The sequence below is a fragment of the Podarcis gaigeae genome (assembly GCF_964106915.1).
Source record: "Podarcis gaigeae genome assembly, chromosome: 3".
NCBI classification, from domain to species: Eukaryota; Metazoa; Chordata; class Lepidosauria; order Squamata; family Lacertidae; genus Podarcis; species Podarcis gaigeae.
The window spans coordinates 27896997-27923335 of record NC_139680.1 but is presented as its reverse complement, the minus strand read 5'-3'; the positions used below and the strand labels follow the sequence as shown (position 1 = coordinate 27923335).

At 44.2% G+C, this 26339-nt stretch overlaps 1 protein-coding gene across 1 annotated transcript in view; it reads left to right on the top strand.

The window, feature by feature from the left end:
• The window catches only part of LOC310840662 (uncharacterized protein), a 143709-nt gene extending 137987 nt beyond the window's left edge, over nucleotides 1-5722 (top strand). The window contains exon 4 of the mRNA XM_083730948.1: nucleotides 5067-5722. Within this exon, the coding sequence (XP_083587074.1) occupies nucleotides 5067-5077 (11 nt within the window). The 3' untranslated portion in view covers nucleotides 5078-5722. The remainder of the gene's footprint in view (nucleotides 1-5066) is intronic.
• Nucleotides 5723-26339: the final 20617 nt, after the last annotated feature.

Below are 26339 nucleotides of genomic sequence, written 5' to 3'. Positions count from 1 at the left end.
ATATCTAATTCATACTGTAGTCTGTCACCTCATCTGTTGGTATGTGCCAGTGGGGGCTTAAATATTCTGTACTCTCTCTACTTTGAATGAAAAAATGTCCCCAACTGCTATTTTTGTTTAATGTTCCTTGTTAATGTGTGTGTTATTATTTGGGACAAGCTGAATCATAACAACATCTGAATTTCTGGATTTCGGCTGCATTTGTGTTTCATGCTTGGCCATTCCTGTGGTTGACTTTAATTGTTTCATTGTCCTATCTGTTTACCTCCCTACATATGGTCTTCTTCACTACAAAGAACGATAAAATGTATACACAATGAGTAGTTCAAACATAGGCCCACAGAATTTGCCAATGGGGGAAAAAATTGCTGGCGTCCATTTTACTCCTTACCATAATTAGCACTGCAATATAAACCAAATCCCTAATTAAGGAATGGAATGCCAATGTACATATAATCAGGACTGATTGCACTCTGCACATATATGAAGAAAAATCTAATCCTAGACTTGGAATAAATTATGCACATTTTGAAAATTTTGCCAATATTGCTTTGCATAAATTATTCTGACTTTGTTGTGGTAGTTTCCACAAAATGGGGAACGGTTTCTCTGATGCCGAAGCATTAAAGATCCAAGAGAAGAATAAGAATAGCCAGCAAAAATAATTGATGGACTAGAGGTCACAGGACAGGCAGGGCTATCCATAGGAGAAAGAAGCTGTTCCTCTTTCTCTGACCGTGGCTATCTATATATTTTAGATTCTTATCTGTAAAGCCTTGAGACATTAAATACCTAAGAAGGGGGTGGAAAAGCTGTGACCTTCCAGATAGTGTTAGATTATTGCTACCATCAACTCCAGCCAGCAGAGCCAGCACATTTTGATTTATGACTTCTTTTCCAGGAAGACTAGAAACTTGTTTCTTTAAAAATTGAAGCTCTGAATCTGTGCACCCTGCTGGCCATGGGCCCAGTACATTTGTGCCCACCTATGAGCAACCCTGAGTCCAATGAGAGTTGTACAACATCTAGAGATCCACAGGTTCCCAATGCACGATGTAACAAAATTCCCAGGGAACCTATAAAATGCAACATCAAGAACTGGATTCAGGCTATCTTACACTTGAGCCTCTCCAAGAATTGGTGAGGCAGCAGAGCAGACATCAAGAGCACCTCACTACAGACTCTTTTGGCTTGACCTCGGAGGATAGGTCAAGTGGGTTCTCTGGACCAATCTTAGAATTCATGGTGGAACATTAGGGAGCTGGGTGTCTCTAAAGTTCACAGGAACCAAGCTCTTTCCTCTGAACCTATGTCCAATAAGCCTGCTAATTTCTTATAGGTTTTATTACCTTTGGGCTTCAGTGTGGTAAAGCTACCAATTTTATATACTGGTTCTGCAGCGGCATAGGCAGGCAGCCCAGTCACCCAGGCACTTGGCTGGTCCTGAATGGTGGCTTCACTGTTTCATGTATTTGCTTGTGGCAATAAACACACACCTCAGGCTGTATGTTTGAAAGAGTCCTGACCACCTCAGTGCATTGATTACGATGACTGAGCTTGCCAGATACTGTGTGAGAGAATCTGGGCGTTTTTAATAACCTGAATCACATTCCTACAGAGGCGTATGTCCTTAGAAGTAAGTCCTACTGAGTTCAGTGGTATTTACTCTCAGGTCTACGTCAACATATCCATCCTTCTTCCTCTGACATTCCGTCAGGGGAAGGAATTCTTCCATCACAGGAAGACTCCTACCTTTGTAGGAAGGCAACCTTTGGGCCTAGCCCCAGGTTAGGGAACATCCTGCAACCTCCCCTCTTCTGAAGGGGAAAAAAAAAGAACTATCCTGACAAAAAGCTAAGGTATCAAGCAGCCATGGTGGGTATACTATTACGTATTCGGTGGTCTGTATTTGCCTGAGCTTGAGTCTGGACTAAGGATTCTGAATTCCTGTGTTCTGATTCGTTAAAGGTAAAGGTAAAGGTACCCCTGCCCGTACGGGCCAGTCTTGACAGACTCTGGGGTTGTGCGCCCATCTCACTTAAGAGGCCAGGGGCCAGTGCTGTCCGGAGACACTTCCGGGTCACGTGGCCAGCGTGACATCGCTGCTCTGGCGAGCCAGAGCCGCACACGGAAACGCCGTGGTTACATGATATCAAATCACAGAACATTTCAGGATTTGGGCCGCTGCCATTGGCCCTTAAACTCTGTGTCATGATTCGCAGCTTGGAAGTTTAGACAGCCAATCACGTTGGGAGTGGGAGTGGTCCAGGCCTTCAGAAATGTATATAAGCAGTTGTTTTGCCCCTGTTGTCCAGTTCTATTAGTTCAATAAAGGTTCTTGCTGTTGTCACTGTGTCTTACCTTGTGGGAACCCACCTACACTTCATATACAACTACCTCCAGCAATCAGATGCCACCCCCCTTTGAATCTCAATTGACAGGGAACAACAGGAAGAGTGCTATTGTGCTTATATTCTGCCTATGGACTTTCCAGGAGCACCTGGTTGGACAATGGGAATAGAGCTCTGAAGTAGAAGGTCTTTGGTCTGACCCAAGAGGGATGCTCATATTTTCTTACAGTCGAATCTCTATAGGCTAGGGTGACCAGATGCAAATGAAAGCAGGGGGCTTTCAGCAGCTGCTGCCTGTCAAGCCTGGGTCAGGATGCGTGTGCACAAACATTAAAGCACCATGTAATTTTAGTGCACAGCTTGCCGCTTCACACCCTGCAGCTCTTGAAGTTTGTTTCGAATTGCTGATGACATATACTGCTGTTCACCCAAAGAGCAAGCAGTCTCTGGGCTTTCAGATCATGCGCAGGAGAAGCTAACTGATTGCTAACGGACACAGAAATACAACAGGAAGTGATTAGCCTTCAGTGATGTGAAATAGCCAAGCAAGTGGGCTGAAGTTGTGATCCTTGGTGGTATATGAGCAAAGGTTTCCCTATTTTCACCTAGGAAAAAGGGTGCAGAGCTGGAGATCCTCAGCCCCTCTCTTCCTCTCTGGCCCAAGTTATTAGTGGTTCAATATCCACAATTTTCTAGGTCACAACGCAGGCCTAGGAAGTCGACTGCAAGTCGGGGAATTACAGTGAGTAAGATTAAGTGGTGGTGGGCAAACGTGGGGAAAGTCCTAAAGACTGGCACACCCTATCATTTAATTACTAATGTGGTTTCACTTTTCTAGGCCACCCAGGTTGAATGTGTCCTCATGCTGAACCTGTTGCCCTAATGGTTCACCGTGAGAGCTTGTGTTATGCCACAGCCTGAACAACACAGCATTACCAGTTAATTGCGGTGAGCCACACAGATGAATACGCTAATTATTCAACCCATATTGCTTAGGGTGGGTGTGGAAATGCATGAATCCAGGTTGAATAACAAAACAACTGGCATACTGGTTTTGTCTTTCAGCATAAAAGCAGAATAAGAAGAAAATGTTGCCGTTTCATGTTGAAATTACACTTAGAACACCAGCACACCACTTTGACTGAGGCCTTGGCTCAAAGCACTTTACATGCATTTTCTCAAGGAGTCCTCTAAGCTAGGTCAATGCTATCTTCCCCATATTTCAAACTGGAGGAGGGGCAGAAGCTGAAGGCAACAGCCAGCAGAGGCAAACATTCAAAAACCCATGGTTTTAATTAAGCAGAGTCTGTGGGCATGCAAACTCAAGAAGTAAAATGTTTAGGGCAGGCATAGGCAAACTCCGGCCCTCCAAATGTTTGGGACTACAATTCCCATCATCCCTGACCACTGGTCCTGTTAGTTAGGAAGTTGGGAATTGTAGTCCCAAACATGTGGCGGGCCAGAGTTTTCCTATGCCTGGTTTAGGGCTACTTACAGGGCTATGAACATTTCAAGGGAAATGCTTGCCATTTGAACAACTAACACATTTCATGTAGCTTGCCGCTTGAATAACTAACATATTTTATTATGGCATCACCTTTGCAATGACTAAAGTCCACTTTGCCAGGTGCACATTTCTGCAATTTTTCAGCCTCTAAGGTTGAAAAATGCTTTTCATGATTTTGCTGTATCTACCCGTTTGGAAACCGGGAATCAGAAACTTCTGCTGATAATTGCAGATCATTCAGACATCTACCCAGAAGCATCCACGTTACCTTCTAGACTGTGGTGATCCGACTCTGGAATGTTCTTCCGAGGCAGGCCCACCTGGTCTTTGCTCAGACATTCTTTTGGCATGCAGGCAAAGTCCCTTTTAGACTCTGCCAGTATTGCTTTATCATACAGGTCTGGCTCTACCATTAGACGGAGTGAGGCCACCACCTCAGATATCGAATCATAGAATCATAGAGTTGGAAGAGACCACAAGGGCCATTGAGTCCAACCCCCTGCCAAGCAGGAAACACCATCAGAGCACTCCTGACATATGGTTGTCAAGCCTCTGCTTAAAGACCTCCAAAGAAGGAGACTCCACCCCACTCCTTGGCAGCAAATTCCACTGTCGAACAGCTCTTACTGTCAGGGAGTTCTTCCTAATGTTTAGGTGGAATCTTCTTTCTTGTAGTTTGGATCCATTGCTCCGTGTCTGCTTCTCTGGAGCAGCAGAAAACAACCTTTCTCCCTCCTCTATGTGACATCCTTTTATATATTTGAACATGGCTATCATATCACCCCTTAACCTCCTCTTCTCCAGGCTAAACATGCCCAGCTCCCTTAGCCGTTCCTCATAAGGCATCATTTCCAGGCCTTTGACCATTTTGGTTGCCCTCCTCTGGACACCTTCCAGTTTGTCAGTGTCCTTCTTGAACTGTGGTGCCCAGAACTGGACACAGTGCAAGAGAGAGAGAGAGGAGTGGCAAGGTGTTTTAAGAGAGCCTGCCTGTGGCCCCTAAGCTGTCCTGTTGCCCTCAGAATGATGTTGTCCCATCACCAGCAGCATCAAAATAAAATACAACTGCCAACTTCTGTATCTCAAATGTGGGTGACATCATGTCCTTCGCCTCAGGCGGCAAAATGTCTCGGGCCAGCCCTTTTTTTATGCTGCACCTTTATCCTGCTGTTCCCTTCCTTGTGTTATTTTTTTCTTTATTGTTACAGATTTACGGTAATTCTAATTGCTAGCTGTCCTGAGGAGGCTCATATTATTGAAAAACAGGGTAGAAGGAACATAAAGCAAAATGAGAATTATATCGAACAAGACCACTTTCCAGTTACTCTGTTGGCAAAGTGACCTTCCTCTCATGATAGGGTCACCTGAGGGAGGCGGGGGATGCTGACAATAATTAATGTGACCACAAGGCACTGGCTGAGGCAAGCAAACATGCAGGCCTTTTTCATTGTTGGCAAATGGAGCCTTGGAACGTGAGTCGGCAACCAGAACAAGTCTTGACATGAACATAAAAGTTCTTGAACAAAATCTATGATCTGTCCATTTTGTCAGCAAATTCATCTCTGTTATGACTTTGCAGGGGCACTTACAACCCTCTGGAAAAAAAGGAGCCACAACATCACCATCGCTTTGGAACTTTTTGCTCACATTTTCTGACTTTACATGAACATGTGCTGCCACCTCTAGACGATTGCATAAAATTACTCTTTAGGTTTCCTGTTTTTAACCACAACATACTTTTTCTCCCTCCATTATATACTATTAGAGTTACATTTCTCTCCGGAGAATGAAGAACACGCCTGTACATTGTCTGTCAAAATGCCTAGGAATATGGGAAGCTATCCTGGAGTTGTCGATATTTGAGATGGAACATGGAGTCACAAGCTTTAAACTGGAACGTGGATTGGTGTTCTCTTCAATAAATTGCAGCTATATTTGCACAAAACTCCTGGCTTATTTTGGTGCGCAACATTCTGATAAGGAGAAAGGGGAAACACATCCATGCTATCAATGAAGGGCCAGTCCTACTGTTAGGCAGAGTGAGGCAGGCGCCTCAGTCGGTTTGGGTGTCATGAGAATGCAACAAATGGTTAGTTGTTTAGTTGGTTATTATCAGTGCTTTTTTTCTATAAAAAATGTTTAGGGGTACTCTCATTTTGACTCAAGAAAATCACCCTTTTATAGTTCAAATCGGGAGAAATAAATACAGTAAATGGACAAAAGTACAAAGATTCACAAAATGTTTAGGAATGCGCATACCCCTGCGTTCCCCCCAGAAAAAAGCACTGGTTGTTATTGTCTTCATTTATACCTCAGATGGGCGGTGTACAAATAATAAGTTGTTGTTGTTGTTGTTGTTGTTGTTATTAGTGCTACTGGCAGAGACACTGGTTGCATGGGTGTCCACAGGATTTTTTTGGAAGAGCAAGGAAAGATTTATCAGGGAGTGGGGGGAATGAAATACTAAAAGAGTGGAGCAAGCTAATAAATATCTCACAAAAAATGAGGACTTTTACTTTGTATCTCAGGTTGTACAAATGTTAGAAACTTTTAAAAATGAAAGCTGGGAATCTGAGGATTTTGATTCATGGGGAGATGGGACACAACTATCCCACTCCCTTCCACTGTGGGGTTTTCTTGTCTTGTAGGATTTTCTTGTGCGGTTTTCTTGTCTTGTAGAATGATTGTCATGCATTTACTATCTATTGCAGGGGTTGCAAACTGGATAAAATGCTGTAGTGCCATGCACATGCTGCTGCCATTTACACATCACCTGTAACATCCATGTGCATGCAGGCACACTCACCCCCCCTTCTTCCCTGTGCCCAGTTAGGCTTGAATAAGTGTTTTTATATTATTATTATTATTATTATTATTATTATTATTATTATTATTATTATTTTATTATTATTATTGACGTGGGTGGCGCTGTGGTCTAAACCACAGAGCCTAGGACTGGCCGATCAGAAGTCGGCGGTTCGAATCCCCACGAGGGGGTGAACTCCTGTTGCTCGGTCCCTGCTCCTGCCAACCTAGCGGTTCGAAAGCACGTCAAAGCACAAGTAGATAAATAGGTACCACTCTGGTGGGAAGGTAAACGGCGTTTCCATGCATTGCTCTGGTTCGCCAGAAGCGGCTTAGTCATGCTGGCCACATGACCTGGAAGCTGTACGTCAGCTCCCTCGGCCAGTAAAGCAAGATGAGTGCCGCAACCCCAGAGCCGTGGTCAGGGGTCCCTTTACCTATTATTATTATTATTATTATTATTATTATTATTATTATTATTATTATTATTATTATTTCTGATTTCTCCCTGTGTGTGTGGTGGGGAGAACTACTTTTCCTAAACCTAATTTCTGCAGGAAAACTACCTGATATTGCTGATATGTTCTTTTGTTCTAACATGTCTTTGCAAAACTATGGACAGCACGACAAAGGGGCATGTTTAGGCTTCTTCTGCCATGGAGTGGGGAATCCTAGCTGCCATATTCACAGCTTTCTCTCCTGCCCGTTCCCCACTACCCCCCGTTAAGGCGAAGAGGGAAATTACTTTTAATATATCATCGACTTCTTATGCCCAAACTGTGGCCAGTTTTCCATTTTTAATCTTCTCTCTAACAAAGAGCAGTTGGGCAGCTCTCGATGGCGAAGACACAGCAGTCAACTACCTTGTAAATGAGAAGCAGTGGTAGTAAAAAATGAATTTGTATATCACCAGGAGTAGAGAGTGTGTCTGCCTTGTAAATTTAATTAAACAGCAGGTGCAAAATCAGGTCATATGGCTTTCATGTGCCCCATGTGAGGATGACAACTAAACAATGATTCTAATATGAAGAAATTTGCATACATTTGCATGGGATTCCGTGGAACGCACAGGGCAGCTCTCGCCCCCTCCTTGCATTTCACTTCTGGGAAGTTGATTATCCTGAACGAAGGGAGTGGTGTCCCTTCCGCAATGCTTCCCAAATGCTAGAAATGCTTCCATTCTGTCATAGCTGGAGAAAAGGGACTCCTGCCTGATAATGGAGCACTTTCACAATGCAGAATACAGTGGTACCTCAGGTTAAGAACTTAATTCGTTCTGGAGATCTGTTCTGAACCTGAAATCCTTTTACATGGTTTTGTACATTTTGCGGTATTTTATGCATTGTGCTGTTATTTTTATAGATCGGTAATTCTTTATTGTGGTTGATAAGTATGAACTGCTTAATTATTATTTGCTGATGTTTAATTTTACTGTTTACTACAGTGGTACCTTGGGTTAAGAATTTAATTCGTTCTGGAGGTCTGTTCTTAACCTGAAATTGTTCTTAACCTGAGGTACCACTTTAGCTAATGGGGCCTCCTGCTGCCGCTGCGCCACTGCTGTGCGATTTCTGTTCTCATGCTGAAGCAAAGTTCTTAACCTGAGGTACTATTTCTGAGTCTGTAACCTGAAGCGGCTGTAACCCAAGGTACCACTGTACATTGCATCCATTTGCTTAAAAGCAAAATGAGAAGGACACAGCCGGGGTAAGGACATGCCCCTACATTTTGGAGGGGCTCATTTCTCCAAATAGGATTTACTTGCTGAAGTACTTCAGCCAACCTGGTCTTTGTCCCATGAATGTCACACAGAATTCTGATTGCTCTGTGGGTTTTATTATAGGATGAACAAGAACCTTTGTCGGTTTCCATGCTTTCCAGATTTTCCTATTGGTGTCTGTTCCCCGTTATGTTTTTATTTGGAAGGATGTGTATTGATGAAGATGATGATAATGATGAAATAGAAAAGCAATATTTCAATACATGTTTGATTAACACTGGTTTCTTGGGACTCTACACTGTTTTATTGAGGGAGAAAACTAACACTTCCTTCATTTTTCATTTACAGAAAAACTCACACATAAATCACAAGAGTGTCATCTTTTCCACAGGAGCCAAAGTCAATATCCCAATCCAAAAAGTGCCATGTGGTGGGAATTAAAGTGCAATACAAAAAAATTTTATAAAATAAAATTTGATATGCAAACGACAAAGGCTCTATTACATTCCAGCAAGTGCACTCTGTCCACATTTAGCCAGCAGTCCCAAAGTGTTTTACGGTGTTTTAATTCTAAGCACTGAACTTTTACTGGTATTTTTAGTTTTTGTCTTGGCTTATGACCAAACAAATCTAACTTACTTACAATGTGCCTTGTTTCTCCACTTCAAAATAAAAATGCAAAAATCTATACCTTTGAAAATAAATGCTTGCTTAAAGCTTCATGACTCTGTAGGGATGAATGGATCCACCAACTTCAGTTTCTCATTTTTCCAGTTTGAAGTCCAGTTTGGCACATTTTCACATCACTTTGTCATTATTATTTTTTAAAAAAGAGTTCTCACAAAAATTCATCACCATTTTAGTGTATGTTTCTCGTGGTATACTCATTTTTTTCATGCAATTTCCCAAGGCATACCCATTTTTTCAAGACATTTTTTGTGACATAATGTAATTTTTGTATATTATTTTCACTGATGCGCACACATATTTCCCCTAATGCACACCTTTTTTTTCTACACGTTGTTTGAATTGCGTCGCGGAAAATCATAGAAGTGTGATTTCAAAGGATAGCAGTGTTTTGGTTCGCCTCTTGTTTCAGGAAGTATGAACTAGGCAGGCTCCCATTAAAATGCAAAACTGAACAGAAATTCTTCTCATCCCTAATTCCTATGAGCAACACATTCCAGTCAACCAAGCGGAACGTACTGCTGAGTCACTAGTGATTTCCTAATGAATAATTGCAGGCTGTTGATCTATAAAGGCATGCTGACTGTGAATAATGTCACCTTTGGAATCATCGCAAATCACAGTCATGGGGGCTATGTTCTACCTCTGCTGTCAGATTCAGCACACCTCTGGTTGCAGATTGTTGGGAATCACAAACGGGAAGAGTGTTGTTGCCCTCAGGTCCTGCTTGCTGGCTTCACATAAGCATCTGATTGGTCACTTTTCAAACTGGCCAGAGTAGATGGACCATTGGCCTGATCCAGGAAGCACTTCTTATGTTACTTCCTAACCTGGCCACCTGCATTGTTGGAATGAACACTAGACAATTCTGTGATGTCGACAGGCACCATCTGCCATCTTGTGGAGACTTTGTGTAGTATAGGGGTGTCCCTGGATGCCAGCCTTTATGCTAGACCAAGAATGGAGAATTTGTGGACTCCAACCCCCATCAGTCCCAGTCAGCATGGTCAATGGTCAAGGATGATGGAAATTGAAGTCTGACAGTGTTTGAAGAACCATAGGATCCTCATCTCTGTGCTAGAGTATCCAAGGGAGGGGAAAACCAAAGGGTAAGAGGATCCCTCATGATTCATAGAACTGTAGAGTTGGAGTGGCCCTCCAACACAGGAATCTCAACTAGATCATAGAATCATGGGATTAATTCCCTCCCTAAGTCACTGGGCAGAAGGACCAATGAACCAGAAGGAGCAGGGGGTGGGGGCAAATACATACATATGCATACAACCATTTTATTAGTTGGTCATCTTCAGTTTCTTTTCTTTTATGGATGTACTTAATTAATCACAGTTACAAATACAAATTTGACCGAGAAAATAATTTCTTGAGACATCAAACATTACCACATATTATCACTACTATCAGAATCCTGAAGCATATTAAATACCATTAAAACATGCTGGCAAGATGCAAAATATTAACACACTTTAGTTTCCATTAGTCATAAAAAGGCATCAAACTCCATCTATGAGTGTTCATAATGTACAGCCATACCATTGATAAATGCAAATGTTACTTGTTCTTTTTAAGTTACAATAAACCAAAAGGATTTCCACTTACGCTGTAATCCTGAAAACACATTTACTAGGGAGTAAGCCCCATTGGGACTTAAATACATGGATAGGATTGTATTGTTATCGCCCAGCATTTAGGACACCAAAATCTCTTAACATGCTTTCGTTCTTGTTCACATCTATTTACTTGATATCTTCCTTGCTTTACCCAAATGAAACACATTGGTTTTGCTTCCAACTGCTAATTCCTAAAATTTAGTGCCACACTCCCTTAATGAAAGAATTTCCTTCCTTGTCCACTCCTTGACATAGAGAAGTTGTGCCACTATAGTGATATATGAAAAAAGTCCTTTCTCTTTCTCCCTTGGTACAAAAATGGAAAATGTTATACCAAAAGGCAGTAATCAAATCCCCAAATCAAAAGAAGTGTACCCATAGAGAAACTGCAACACATCTTCTCATTCGCATGTCGACAGGGATTTTTCTTTCCCTGACATGAAAACATAACCCGAGGAGGGGAAAACATCAGAAGTAATTGCAAATGTGGATTAATTATGACATCAAAAACCAAGTTCAATGGCTCTGAAGAAACATTCAAATAACCTTGCACGGGGAAAAGAGAAGCGACAGCCATGAATAGTAAGGAACCTGTAATACATTGCTTATTTAAAAAAAATAAAAAGCTAATGTGCTTTGTGAATTGAAATTGGTTGGTAATGTTTGTTTAGCTGTGTTAATTAAAGAGAGAGGTTACTCTAATAGATTAAAGACCCCCCCCAAAAAAAAGAATAACAAAGAAAATTGAAAAGACTGCATACAGTAAGGCAGTATTATCAAAGGCAAAATAATGTAGCCACAGCAAAACATCGTCCATCATTTCAACACAAGGAGCAAATCGTGCCAATGTCCCAGTCATTATTTAACAGAGAGATGAGGACAAGGGATGGGGATGAACTTACTTAGTCCTCTGCAAAAAGTGGACTCCAGTGGACCAACCCAAGCTTAAGCTTCCAAACCTTTTTTTGTAGATCAGAGCACAACTCTGAATCCCAGTCATAGCCTTCTCTGGGTTTTGCAGTACATTTTCAGGGCACCCAAAAGCATGTATTCAACATAAAAGAAGCATACAAATGAGCATGTATCTTATGTATAAAGTGCATTTTTACATAAAGAGGTGAGCGCAAAATGCATGAAACAGGACAGAAAGGGGAAGGAAATGGGGTAGAATCATGTCTATGTGGTGACATAGCCTGCTACCTCGTACATAAGGACAAGACAAGATGCACTTCCACGTAAATAGCAGCATTCAGGGGCTGGACTTAACTGTTGCAAATAATGAAACAACCACCTCAGGCACCTGTTTTTCCTGTCAAGGGAGAGAAGCAGGATTTTCAGCAAACGGGTACCAAAATAACTTGGCCACCCTTTGGCACTAAGCCCTTTGGCTGAGGACTGGGTTGCAATTTGTCGTTTCACCTCTGGCAGCAAAATGTCTTAGCCAGCCTTGGTAGCATCTGGGGATTCTTCCAAAAGTGTCTTGCATACTTGCTCTCCACCTCACTTGGTTCCTCAGGCCAGAGGTGGACTTAGGGCAACGTGATTGAACTCCGGGTGCATCCACAGGTGTGTAAAGGATTCAGTCCTCCTTTCTGCAGGCCCTGACTACATCAGCAGCTGATCCACTGCTGTCTCTACTTGCCGCTGACCTGACATTGCAGATGACATCAGGTATGGGAAAGGTGGGCTTGATTTGGGGGAAAGGGTCTCATGTAGCCACTGCTCACACTCTCACCTGCAGCAGCAAGAGGGAGGAAGTAATTGCAACAGGTGGAGCAATGCAGAGCATCATGTTGGGGAGGGGGGAGTGACTGGCAGGCAGTGATTGGCATTGCATTTGGCTTGCCAGGAATGGACAAATGTCTCGATTAAGCCCATGAGCCCAGAGGCTCCTTAGTGCATATGTGGTGAGAGCCTACATGTGCAGAATGTGTGTTCATAGAATCATAGAATTGTGGAGTTGGAAGGGATCATGTGGATCAGCTAGTCCAACCCCCTGTAATGCAGGAATCTTTTGTCCAGTGTGGGGCTCAAACCCATGACTGTGAGCTTGAGAGTTTCATGCTCTGCCAACTGAGCTGATAATACAGTCTACATCATCAGCACACCGTGGGTTGCCAGCAGCTGCGGCAGGACATGTATCTGTCATGAAATTCTACTCAATATTGATCCAGAGCAGAATTCCAATATATTGTAATTCAATGTAATTCCAATGTATTCCAATGCAGAGTCAAAACTTAAACACATTGCAGGATTCCCAAAAACAGAGCAGAGGCAATTGTATTGCATCCAGCAGTTTTCATGCTGCTGAAGGCAAATGAGCATAATGGTCGCAAATCCAATACAGTGGTACCTCGGGTTAAGTACTTTATTCGTTCCGGAGGTCCGTTCTTAACCTGAAACTGTTCTTAACCTGAAGCACCACTTTAGCTAATGGGGCCTCCTGCTGCCACCACGCCGCTGGGGCACGATTTCTGTTCTCATCCTGAAGCAAAGTTTTTAACCCGAGGTACTATTTCTGGGTTAGCGGAGTCTGTAACCTGAAGCGTCTGTAACCTGAGGTACCAGTGCACATTCAGGATTGGCACTGTCCTTAAGGAATTCAGTTGCAGCAGACTTAACTTAAAGACTCACAAAAACTTATAATAAGTCTAAACCTTAATGCTAAGCATACTATGTACAGAACACCACACCAGAAAGAACAAGAGACAGAAAGAGAAAGTGAAACCCAGACTCCTTCTGGCCTCTTTTTATAGTCAGCATGTCCTTGACAGAAGAGATAAGAGAACCAGTTTAAACCAGCTGTACTCAGCTTCTCTGAAGGAATAACCCAAACATCAGGAACCATCTGCTTGTTCCTTTCACACAGAGAAGCTTCCAGAACCCTCTTGAATTAATTAGAACAGGAAAGATCTCTACACCAATACCTTCTGTGCTAAGAAATGCAAACTGAGAGTATCACGCCCCCTGGTGGACAGGACAGCTGTCAAGGCACATGTCAAGGAGGCAAGGGTGGAGCCCACATAGAAGGTGAATGGAGCCCTCTTCCAACAGGCTCCTTGCCTGCTGCCTCCATCTACCTGACCACTAGGCCAACCTGCCTGTTGCCAGCTGCCAGGGCTCTGTGCCTGTTGTGGGGGTGCTTGATTGAACCCCCTCAAAAATGTGTGCCTGGGGCCATGGCCCCCACCTCCCAACATTACGCCTCTGATTTGTGTACCTTCAGCTGAAAGCATGGAGGTCAGAAACAGGGATGAAGGGCAGGATCCATCTTTCTTCATAGGTTAACTTAGGGGCTTTGAATGGATAGGATATAAATAATAATAATAATAATAATAATAATAATAATAATAATAATTTATTTATACCCCGCCCATCTGGCTGGGCCTCCCCAGCCACTCTGGGCGGCTTCCATAAAAACCAAAAATACAGTAAAATCACATGTTAAAAACTTCCCTGAAAAGGGCTGCCTTAAGATGTCTTCTGAATGTCAGGTAGTTGTTTATTGCTTTGACATCTGCTGGAAGGGCGTTCCACAGGGTGGGCGCCACTACCGAGAAGGCCCTCTGCCTGGTTCCCTGTAGCTTTGCTTCTCGCAATGAGGGAACCGCCAGAAGGCCCTCGGCGCTGGACCTCAGCGTCCGGGCAGAATGATGGGGGTGGAGACGCTCCTTCAGGTATACTGGACCGAGGCCGTTTAGGGCTTTAAAGGTCAGCACCAACACTTTGAATTGTGCTCGGAAACATACTGGGAGCCAATGTAGGTCTTTCAAGACCGGTGTTATATGGTCTCGGCGGCCGCTCCCAGTCACCAGTCTAGCTGCCGCATTCTGGATTAGTTGTAGTTTCCGAGTCACCTTCAAAGGTAGCCCCACGTAGAGTGCATTGCAGTAGTCCAAGCGGGAGATAACCAGAGCATGCACCACTCTGGCGAGACAGTCCGCAGGCAGATAGGGTCTCAGCCTACGTACCAGATGGAGCTGGTAAACAGCTGCCCTGGACACAGATTTGACCTGTGCCTCCATGGACAGCTGTGAGTCCAAAATGACTCCCAGGCTGCGCACCTGGTCCTTCAGGGGCACAGTTACCCCATTCAGGACCAGGGAATCCTCCACACCTGCCCGCCTCCTGTCCCCCAGAAACAGTACTTCTGTCTTGTCAGGATTCAACCTCAATCTGTTAGCCGCCATCCATCCTCCAACCGCCTCCAGACACTCACACAGGACCTTCACTGCCCTCACTGGTTCTGATTTAAAAGAGAGGTAGAGCTGGGTATCATCTGCATACTGATGAACACCCAGCCCAAACCTCCTGATGATCTCTCCCAGCGGCTGCATGTAGATGTTGAAAAGCATGGGGCAGAGGACAGAACCCTGAGGCACCCCACAAGTGAGAGCCCAGGGGTCTGAACACTCATCCCCCACCACCACTTTCTGAACACGGCCCAGGAGGAAGGAGCGGAACCACTGTAGGACAGTGCCCCCAGCTCCCACCCCTCAAGACGGTCCAGAAGGATGTTATGGTCGATGGTATCAAATGCCGCTGAGAGATCCAGCAGAACTAGGAAACAGCTTTCACCTTTGTCCCTAGCCCGCCGGAGATCATCAACCAGTGCGACCAAGGCAGTTTCAGTCCCATGATGAGGCCTGAATCCCGACTGGAAGGGATCCAAATGGTCCGCTTCTTCCAGGCGTGCCTGGAGTTGTTCGGCAACCGCTCGCTCTATCACCTTGCCCAAGAATGGAAGATTTGAGACTGGGCGAATAAGATCTACCAATACAGCTGGAACCCAGTTAAATTGATGCCACTCTTGTTCACTTGCAGAGCTAGGAAGTAAAGCCCATCACGGTCATTCGGTTTTATTCATATGCATTGGGGTGGCTATTATCCCGCCCCTCACAGGGAACACCCAGATTAATCCTTTTATTGCCATCTGCAAGAGGTGTTTCGGAGCAGTCTGTGCCACATGCAATACCCAATCTAGTGGGTTCTTTTCTCATTTCATTCGGAGCAAACATGTGTAAATACTTTATTAAAGTAAAAAAAAAAAAGCGCCTGAACTGAAAGCTGTTCCCCACTGATTGATTTTTCAAAAAAGCTCCCTAGACTGATTCAACTGCAGATGTTTGGGAAATGATTGGATGTAAAGTGCTTTTAATTCATAAAAGCAATAAAAAAATTTTGCTTATTGACTGAACAGATGAGCGAGCTAAGGGGACGTAATTTGGAGGGTTCTTACAGGAAAAAGCTTTTGGGAGGCGGGTGGGAAGGTAATGATAGCGCAGAAAAAGAGCCTGGTTAGATACCGAAGATGATTTGAAGGAGTATCTTAAATGCAAAGTGGTATAATTTAGAGAAGGATCCTATAGTCCCCGGGAGGATGTCCCAGAGAGAGAGAGAAAATTGGATCTCCCTCTGATGTCAGAGGGGACAAAAAGGAAATGTGCTGGGGAATGCCTGGAAATATTGTGGAGCCCCTCCACAAGAACAAATGGATGTAAAAGGCTGGATGAAAAAGGAAGCCCTCTCACACTCATTCTGCCCTGTCAGCATAGGAAAAGGCAGCTCCTCAGCCTCCATCTCCCCTTCTCCCTCTCCCATAAGGTTCCTCTGCCTGCTGTACATTTCTACCCCCTACCGCTCAAGCTCCGGAACAGGGGAAAGTAAGCTGGTAGGATGTTCTACCACTCCATCAGTGGACTGTGTTTCTTGGATGTGGAGGTGCCCAGCGGTCACTTGGAGAGCTGGTGAACTCTGGTCCTTGGTTCAGGGGAAGTTGCCTTTCCCTAGTCAGATGGGAACTTAGTGTGGTGGAACACTCATCCACCACGGAGCAGGCAAATTTAAAAACAATTCGAGCAAAAGTCTTACTTTTAAGGATTAGGCTTTGTGGGTGTGGTTTTTTCTCTCCACAGCAGCAACAACAAAACCCTTACCACTGAATCTAGTTTGCCTATGCTGAGCAGCACAGTGGCCTTTGTGAGGACAAGATGTCCCGTGGGAATGATGGTACAGGATGTGATGTCATTCCCAGGGGCACTACCGCCAATGGTAGTGCCCTTCCCAAATGTCCCAGGAATGCTGCCAGGCTGTTGAGGGCATCAAGTCACTGCTTTTAGGTGGGCGAGATGGGGGCGGGGGGAGCGACTTGTTGCTTGGCCACCTTGTTCTTCCAGTTGCTGAAAATCTCAGGAGGGGAGGGCGCTATTGTGCTCCTATGGTTCTTGCTGGCTTTCTATAGGCAACTCTTGAGAGAAGGATGTTGGACTAGATGGGTCATTGGCCCATCTTAAAGTTAAGACCCCTCACACAGACACATACAAACAGTTCTTAGATTCTCCCCCCCCCCCCCAATTAATCCAGTCTTTGGAAGACATGTTTCCCCTGCTAAACTAACCTAAGAAAATTGCTGGTCTGAATAACCCTGGATGTGTTAGTCTAGGAACTCTCTTCCTTGAGCTCTATCATTGCAAAAAATGGCAGCTATACAGTTGTACCTTGGGTTACATACACTTCAGGTTACAGATGCTTCAGGTTACAGACTCCACTAACCCAGAAGTAGTACCTCGGGTTAAGAACTTTGCTTCAGGATGAGAACAGAAATCGTGCGGTGGCGGCATGGCAGCAGCAGGAGGCCCCATTAGCTAAAGTGGTGCCTCAGGTTAAGAACAGTTTCAGGTTAAGAACAGACCTCCAGAATGAATTAAGTTCTTAAACCGAGGTACCACTGTAAATGCAACCAACCATCTCAGTGCTGCCCTTCAAGGATCAGCTACCGGTTCAATTGTCTAACAGCAGCTAAAACTTACATTTTGCGTCTGTTTCAAAAGAAAAGTCCATACTGGGGTAACTTTTGTGAACCTTGAGCTACCAGGGTCATTAAATTGAGCACAGCACAGCACAGCATCTGCCTGTCTGCTCAGCAACTACCGGAACCTATCCCCTCTTTCGACCACAGAGCGAACCAGCGGAGCACAGCCGTTCCATTTGCGAGGAAATGGTTCGGTGCTCCCCAGAAGACAAGAGACAATTTCACTCAAGCCTATTAACCGCACAGCTAGTGACACAGATGTTGACGCAGTCTGCAAGATGGCACTTTGGGGAATGAGGGTGCTGTACATCTTGGTAGTTTAGGTTTTAAGTTCTAGGCTTTGGGGGGAGAAACTCCGCCTGGATTGGGATGGCATCCAGGGACTGGCAATCAAAGACAATGGCGGAGGGAGGTGAGAAGAAAAGACAGAGGGATAAGTAACAGGGAGGGAAGGCAACATCTCGGGCTTTTCCTCTCAGAGCCATTTATGCCTTCTGCTCCTCCAAAGGTAGGCACCGGTCCATGCAACTCCCACAGCCATATGGGAGGCTGAGAATGGAGTTCATCCCAAACAGGAGGCTGAGCAGTGGTGTCCCTATTACAACACAGCAGCCGGCATATCAGAAGTCTTTTTCCAGGGTGCCAGAAGGCTCCTCTTCAATCAGATCTCCGCCATCAAAGCTTCCTAGGATCACTTAGTAGTGTTCATTTGGATTGGAAAAAATATCCTGGAAATAAAACATCTGCCGCAGCAGCACATCGATTAAAATAAAAGCAAGGAAAAGAAGGGCAGAAAGTCACACACGTTGCGTGGGATTTCGCTCAGGAAGTGTGGAGATGAGCTGGGTCACACAAAGGAATGAAGCCGTGTTAGATACAGCAGGCAAAATAGAATTAGTCTGCTTTTACTGTAGATGGAATAATAATAATAATAATAATAGAATTTCATTTATGAATTGCTTCCTATGAAGCATCTCAAAGTGGTTCCGCAATGCAATTAAATGCATATATAAAATGCTTGATTAAATAAAAATAAGAAAAGGCTACCCATATAAAAAATGATAAAAGAATTCAGATTCATGCCTTTGTTTTCTAAGTCATTAGACCATTGCAAAGCAAAGCTTGACAATACAAAACAAGTCAAAAATAGAAGTTGACTTGTACACAGATAAACTGCAACCTAAACAAACTTAGAATGCTGGATTTCCTTGGCATATCACACCTTGCCCCTTTCAAAAAGGAAACATTATTGCTCTCAATGAATATTAAAATGATTAAAAATGAAATAAACTATAAGGTGTGAAAAACTGAATTAAATTTTGTAGCATCAGAATAAATTTAACATCCACTGTGGTACTATAATTATTGTTAGGTATTTTTTAATGCTAACCCAGCTCCCCAATCAATTTCCAAGGGCAGTTTGTCCGAAATAATAGAGCAAATGAATGAATGAAAGCAGTATTTAATAAAACAATGAAAATGTAAGTGATAGATATTTTTTTAAAAAACCACAGATTTGCCATAAAAGCATTTACCTTTCTTGGTCTGGTAACAACTGATATTGAGAGGTGCATTGCCACTGAACAAAATTAGCATAGTGAATAGCCACTGGTAGTCAAATTCAATGGGACTTACTTCTGAACAGGCCTGGTTAATACTGCAGTCTTCTACTCCATGAAACTGCAGAATTCCCTGTTAAAACCATCTAAGTTGTTGGGCATTCACATATATTTCAGCAACACATTCCATAAGTTCACTGCTCATGGTGTGAGCTTTGTTGTGTATCATGAATCCTACTGCCCATTAACCTCACTGGAATACTATGAGAGAGAGAGAGAGAAGAACTTTTTTTCTATCCATTTTCTGCACATCATTCATAACTTAAGCTGGGGGAATGCAAGTGGTGCCCCCCAGAAACTGTTGTACTATAAGACCCATCATTCCTGACCATTGACCATGCTTGCTAGAGCTGATGGAACTTGGAGCCCAGCAATGTCTGGAGCCAATATGTTGTCTACCCCTGACTTAGGCAATCAAAACCGGGTGGAATAAGTCCTACTAAACTCAACATAATGCAAATACCATTTTGCTGTCAAAAGTTTTCTTTTGTCTGCTGTCATAAAAGGCAAATTTCTTACTTGCAGAGAACCAAAAAACTGAAAGGCAGCAAGGGAGGGAGAAATCAGTAGATCATCACAATATTCCCAAACTTGTACTGATGCCAAGTTTCTCCAACAGCCATAGCAGATCAGTCTATATATCGTTCTGCTTATCGTGCACCCCAAGCAGAGAGCACAAGGGAGTGAGGTGCTTATGGAACAAAGAATGTGGCTAAGCAAACCTTTGCAGCCCAAAATTCCGGCTGTGTCGGATGTTACAGCAGGAGGCAGAGCTATCCAGGGACACCCATCAAATTCAATTTGAAGTAAAATATGGCCATCAAGTTATGCTTCACTCTTCACAAAAAAATGATTTATATGCTGGGATTCACGAAGAGCCAGTTGGTCTTAAGCTCTCTATTTCACCGTTGCTGCTCAAAAATCAGATCTGTAGTTTCCACTGATCCCCTTCCCCAGGCCAAATAAGTAGGGATGCTTGTGAAATTCTCGCCATTCAAATTTCTATTTGGATTTATCTGCTCTTGGTTCTAGAAGTAGCATGGACACATGAATCAAAGCCTCCCTGAAGATAACAGAGCTCAGCTAGGAACCATCTTACTACAGAGGGAAAGTATAGAATATTAAAAGATGGTTCATGGGTATGTGAATCTAAACACCCTGGTACTTAGTTGGAAAGTGTTTCTGGAACCATGATAACCTGATAACACAGAGGGAGAGAGATAACTCAGTCACCCTTCATTGTGTGTTTCCACCTGAGCATTTGCTGGTGTGATCTGGTCTTGTGGTACCCAGTTCTGGGAAATAAAATATGCAAGAATATTGTCTGCCACACGATCTGCCAGAAGTTTGTTGTTATACCATCTGGGCAGCTTTTATTTATCCAGCTGTATTTCTTTGGCTTTGCATTTTTAATTGGCACATCTTTCAAGAGGGGCAGCATTGCTTTAACCTCTTCCGTTCCACTCTATGAAGCTATGTCTACAAAGCAAATCACCTCCCCCCAAACTCAGCATTTCCATTTCATCAAGGGTATATCGGTACCTGAGCAGTTTCTCATGTATCCCCCCCCCCATGCTCCTCATCCAAACATCCATGGAGTGATTGGGAATTTGTGGCTCTCCAGATTTTGTTGGACTGCTAGTCCCATCAGCCTCAGCAAACATGGTCAATGGTCAGGGATGATGGGAGTTGTAGTTAAGCAATGTCTGTAAGGTCACAAGTTCCCATCTCTGCTTGAAATGGTGTAAGAGTTCATGTCCACATACTCAACACTCTGTAACCGTAGCATGAAGTGATGGCTTGCAAGCATGAAACGGGCCATCTCAGGTCAAGCACAAATGCTGGAGATTTCATAACAACTCATATAATGTTAACAAATGCAAGAAATTTAGTTATTTCACACATCCCAGTGCAAAGCTCTGAGATGCTATTTTGTAACGTGCACAACGAGTTGTGAGCGCCAGCTTGTTGCTGAATGAGCTTTGTGCCCAGCCTTCAGGAACATGGGGCTCTCAGCGAAAGCAGTAAAGTAAAGTGAGATCATAAATGCCTCTAGACAGCTCCCAATCACCTATAAGAAACTTAGCCCAAGATATGCTGATCATGCTTGAAGTGTGCTGGGCTCTATCTTCCTGAAGGAACTAAAGACTAAAGAGACCTTGCCTTATATTATATTGAATTTGGTTTCTGAAGACTGGGAAGAGTACAGAAAGGGACTAATCCTCTCAGCTAGAAGATGGTGGCTGAGCTGTGTCCTCTGTCTACGAGGCCCAGGTACTAGCTGTTCTCTCCCTGAGGAAGTAGCCTGAACCCAGGGGAGTAGCTAGCAATCCATGCTCCGCCCAGGGTAGGGTGTGCCACAGTGATCCACCCAAGGGGGCACTGTGGCAAGCTGCTCACAGAGTTTGCCTGGAGGGTTCAAGCCCCACGCTGCAGTTTTGGGCATCGTGGGGGCCCGAGCCACCGCGTCACTCCTAGAAGAGACGCGTGGCTCGGGCGTGCTGCTGGCCAGGCCCCGCAGTAAGTGCCACCCCTCTCAGTGTGCCATTTTGTCACCCCCAGGGATGATACTTGGGGCAGACCACAACCCCCGCACCCCCCTTCCTACGCCCCTGCCTGAACCTCATCTCAGCTCTTTGCCATGCATGGCAAGATCTCCAGGTCATGGGTTATGATTTCACCTTTCCCATATTTGGAAAATGGCGGACTGCCGCAGTATACGCAGCATAGCACATGCAACATGCCCGTCAACATGTTGCATGTGCTATGCAAAAGGCAGGACATCCCATTTTGTCACTTTGCTCCTGCAATTTTCTGGGTTAACAGAGTTGCAAACCGATTATTATTTGTTCAGGGAGCAATTAACACTGGAGTGAGCACCAGATTTCCCCTACATTCCACTGGGTTTCCACAAGTGGCTTTTACATCATGTGAAAGCTGAACTATAATTTGGGAATTAATGGAAAAACATGGGCAGGGGGCACAGAATAGACTTCAATGTGAATGCAACCTAAGTCAGTATTCCATAGCTAGTGGGCACACACAGATCTCGTTGGGAAGTTTGGGGGAATCTCAGATCTCGTTGGGAAGTTTCATAGACAGGGATTCAAGGTGCCTTATACAAATTAGAACAACACAGATAAAATGCTGGAAGCTAAAAACATATAAATGGCTATTGTAAAATAATTAAACTCTAATAGAATTAAAATGATTTATTTTTTAAAAATCTATTAAAATAGATGATACCTGCAAAATTCGTCCTGAACATTTGATGCCAGTTTTCAGAAAAGCAGAATATATCCAAATCAGGGAAAAGGAAGGTTTGTTTGTTTGTTTGTTTTTCACTTTCAGAGCTTTCAGAAAGGCAGAATACATCTGGGATGGGTGTGGAGGGGAGAGAAACAGTATTCCATCCTTATACTTTGGGTTGGTATATTATTGTCTCTCCAGTTTGAGAGATCTTTTAATATAGTACATCAGAAAATTGTATGAGGCTTGGGAAGTATTGGGAAATGGCTACTCAGGCTTACTAACCAGTTGAGACCAGCAAACAAACTCAGCTACATCTAAACAAAGAAGCATCCCATAAATCTCGGTGGACTTCTCCAAGCGTTTTCACAGCCTTCCTTCCTGGGCAGCTCCATCAGAAGATCGCAAGCTCTTCCACAGTTGTTTTTAGCATCTAGCTAGGTCTGCAGCAGTCAGCTCTGGTCAAATTATTAAGCCATGATATTTATGAGGCTGTGCATTATTCCATCCTTGCCATAACTGTCAAATCAATCTGATTAAAAGTGCTCCCATCTGGTTCTCATGAAAATAAATTATCGAAATAATCTGCTTCTTTCCCTTCTTCCTTTATTGAAAGCCGGTCTTTATGGCTGTCAAATGTGTTACCCTCTATTTAACAAAATGGACAATGGAGATAGCTGCAATTTTTTTTTGCGGGGCGGGGGGGAGTGGATAAATAAATAACGCAAAACAAATCACAGCAGAGTGGTTTGTAATAAGGTTCAGTGCATTTAAAGATAAAAGCCCAAGAGTGCAGTACTGAGAATTGGAGCTCATGGGGGAGGCTAAGAGGACGGCAGTTTTGAGCAAACACTTCATTAGGGATGAATAATGGATGTGATCTAATGAGAGCAAAATTGTGGCTTGAGAAGGACGGGGAGCTGAGCTGTCAATGATTCACAATTGCCTCACAGAGAGAAAACTGGTCAAGTGTGCCTCTGCCTGTCACCATCTAGATCTTCCTTGCATCCATGGACCTGAAGCTGAATGCTCATCCTTTAATGAGGCTACAAGCACACCATACATTTATTGCATTTTTCCTGCCCTCTCCCCACAAAACCTTGGGAACTATAGTTTACGAAAGGTGCTGCGAATTATTGGCTCTGTGGAGAGTAAACTAAAGTTCCTGGGATTCTTTTGGGGAGCTATGTGCTTTAACTATCTGGTGGTGTAATGGTTGTAAGGGGTTACTTGTGCGTAAGTTGCCTGCTAGTTGTGTTCGATTGCCTGGTTCACCATGCCTTGGCTGCCAGCCCACACTCCGTGGCCAGTCAGTCGCTTGCAGAATCTGTCAGTGGGCATTTCTTGAACCTTTTCCAGCATAAGAGCTGTTTGACGCCAAGTCTCCTCCTACTTTCCCTGCGCGGAACTCGTCTGCACAAGTAAGGGGAAGGCAGGGGTGTGCCTGCGCTCTCTCCACTAGTCTCTGATGCAGGGTCTTGGAGACCAGTCTCCAATTCCTCCATCTCCCTCCCTTCTCTACTGGTGTTGCGCTGAATTCCTTCCCCCCCTGCTGGTCCCCTCTCCGGCATCGCTCTGGAGCCCTGCCTCCGCCTCTCGCTCTGATGTCAGTTCCCTGACAGGTGGCTATGCAGCCATAGTTTCTGCTGTTATTTAGCATCTTGACCGTTGGGGACATGAAATCTCTGGTGATTCAGGTTAAGGAGTCCTTGATTGCTTCCCAATCAAATAATTATTTTATTGTCAAAATGTCCTTTGCACAGCTAGCTACAGTTCTCTGAAGATCTTTACCTGGTGTGTTTTTCTCCTGTGAAACGTTCATTGGTGCAAAATGTGTGGTTCATGAAACTTTTCCATCTGCCCCCCTGCCGCTGCAGCTATTTCTAACATCCTAAAGATTGCACCTCAGGATATTTTGGGGTGACTTTTATGGTCTCTTGCTCATTATTCCCCATTGAAAGCAGTGGTCATGTCCAGCATTTCACACTGGGCTATATTGCTTCCTTAAAGCTACAGCTTCTAACTTAAGTGGTTTAGCAACTGTTTGATGCAACATGGCATAGGTAAAGGTAAAGGTACCCCTGCCCGTACGGGCCAGTCTTGACAGACTCTGGGGTTGTGCGCCCATCTCACTCAAGAGGCCAGGGGCCAGCGCTGTCCGGAGACACTTCCGGGTCACGTGGCCAGCGTGACATCGCTGCTCTGGTGAGCCAGAGCCGCACACGGAAACGCCGTTTACCTTCCCGCTGGTAAGCGGTCCCTATTTATCTACTTGCACCCGGAGGTGCTTTCGAACTGCTAGGTTGGCAGGCGCTGGGACCGAGCAGCGGGAGCGCACCCCGCAGCAGGGATTCGAACCGCCGACCTTTCGATCGGCAAGTCCTAGGCGCTGAGGCTTTAACCCACAGCGCCACCTGCGTCCCAACATGGCATAACCTCCCCACAAAGAAATCAGAATACAGTGGTACCTCGGGTTAAGTATTTAATTCGTTCTAGAGGTCCGTCCTTAACCTGAAACTGTTCTTAACCTGAAGCACCACTTTAGCTAATGGGGCCTCCCACTGCTGCCACGCTGCCGGAGCACAATTTCTGTTCTCATCCGGAAGCAAAGTTCTTAACCCCGAGGCACTATTTCTGTGTTAGCAGAGTCTGTAACCTGAAGCGTATGTAACCTGAAGCGTATGTAACCCAAGGTACCGCTATAAAGCTCAATAGTTAGTATTGCCTAACCTTGCCTGCAAGCTTTGTGTAAACAACTCAGGACAAATCTGCCATATATTTTGGAAAGTGGCTTGTGCATTTGTCTGCTTGTTCTCTGTGAGTTTGGACACCACTTAGATATTCCCGTATTTTGGCACAGGCTTGGCCACCTCTTGAGATATAGTCACCAAACGCAGCATGAAGGTTTCCAAGGTGGGGGTGGGGGGTCACTGTTGACAGTTGGATGCCAGGCACCATTTTGAATCAAGATGGTGCTCTGATAAATGACTTTGGTCTGACTTCACCTGTTTTGGAGCACAGGTTTGGCCACCTCTGGAGATATCATCACCTAACTTGGCACCAAGGTTCCTGAGCTGCAGCGGCAGACTTCATCACCGTTTGGAAGCCAGGTGCCATTTTGAATCAAGATGGTGAACTGAAAGGTGAGTTTGGTGTGACTTCACCAAGTCAATGGAGTGGTGGGTCCAAAGTCACAAATTACAAAACAGCACAATACATTTTGGTTTCTAACAAAATCCTGGGCAGCACTGGGCACTCGGCACTAGTCCTCAGTAAAAAGGTCACCCAGAAGCAACCGCTTCCTGAGAGAGAACATATTGCCTAAGGCAGATGTGGGTAAACATTGGACCTCCAAATGCTGCTAAACTACAACTCCCATCACCCCTGGCCATTGGCTAGGCTTGCTAGGGCTGATGGGAGTTGTAGTTCAATAACATCTGGAGGTCCAAAAGTCCCCCATGCCTGACCTAGTGCCTTTACAGCAGAGGTGAGATTCAAACCTGGAACTTCCTGATTCATAACTCAGTGACAGTTAACATTTCAGTGACAGCACTTACCCATCTGCTATGGGCTACTAGGATCATGGAGGAGGAGGAGCGATGGAACCAATTCAGAAGAATAGGTCTATCAATGACTATAATCATGATAGCTAAAGCAGAAAAATGGAATATCCCATTCAGAGGTAGCATTCCTTAAATTATCAGATTTCAAGGACAAGTCAATCTGCCAATTTCAAAACCATTTCCATGGGCCAATAGAACATAAATAATAGAGTGTTATCTGTGCTCATGTCCTACAGTCTCTTCTTGGAAAAATTCGGACATTGGTTATGTTTACTCACAGCTCAGTGGCATTTCATAGCTCAGGGGCTTTCTGAACCAAAATTATCCCTTGATTTCAACACATTTCATCTTGACTATTCAGATACTCTTCTGAGAGCACATCTTATTATCTACACAGAA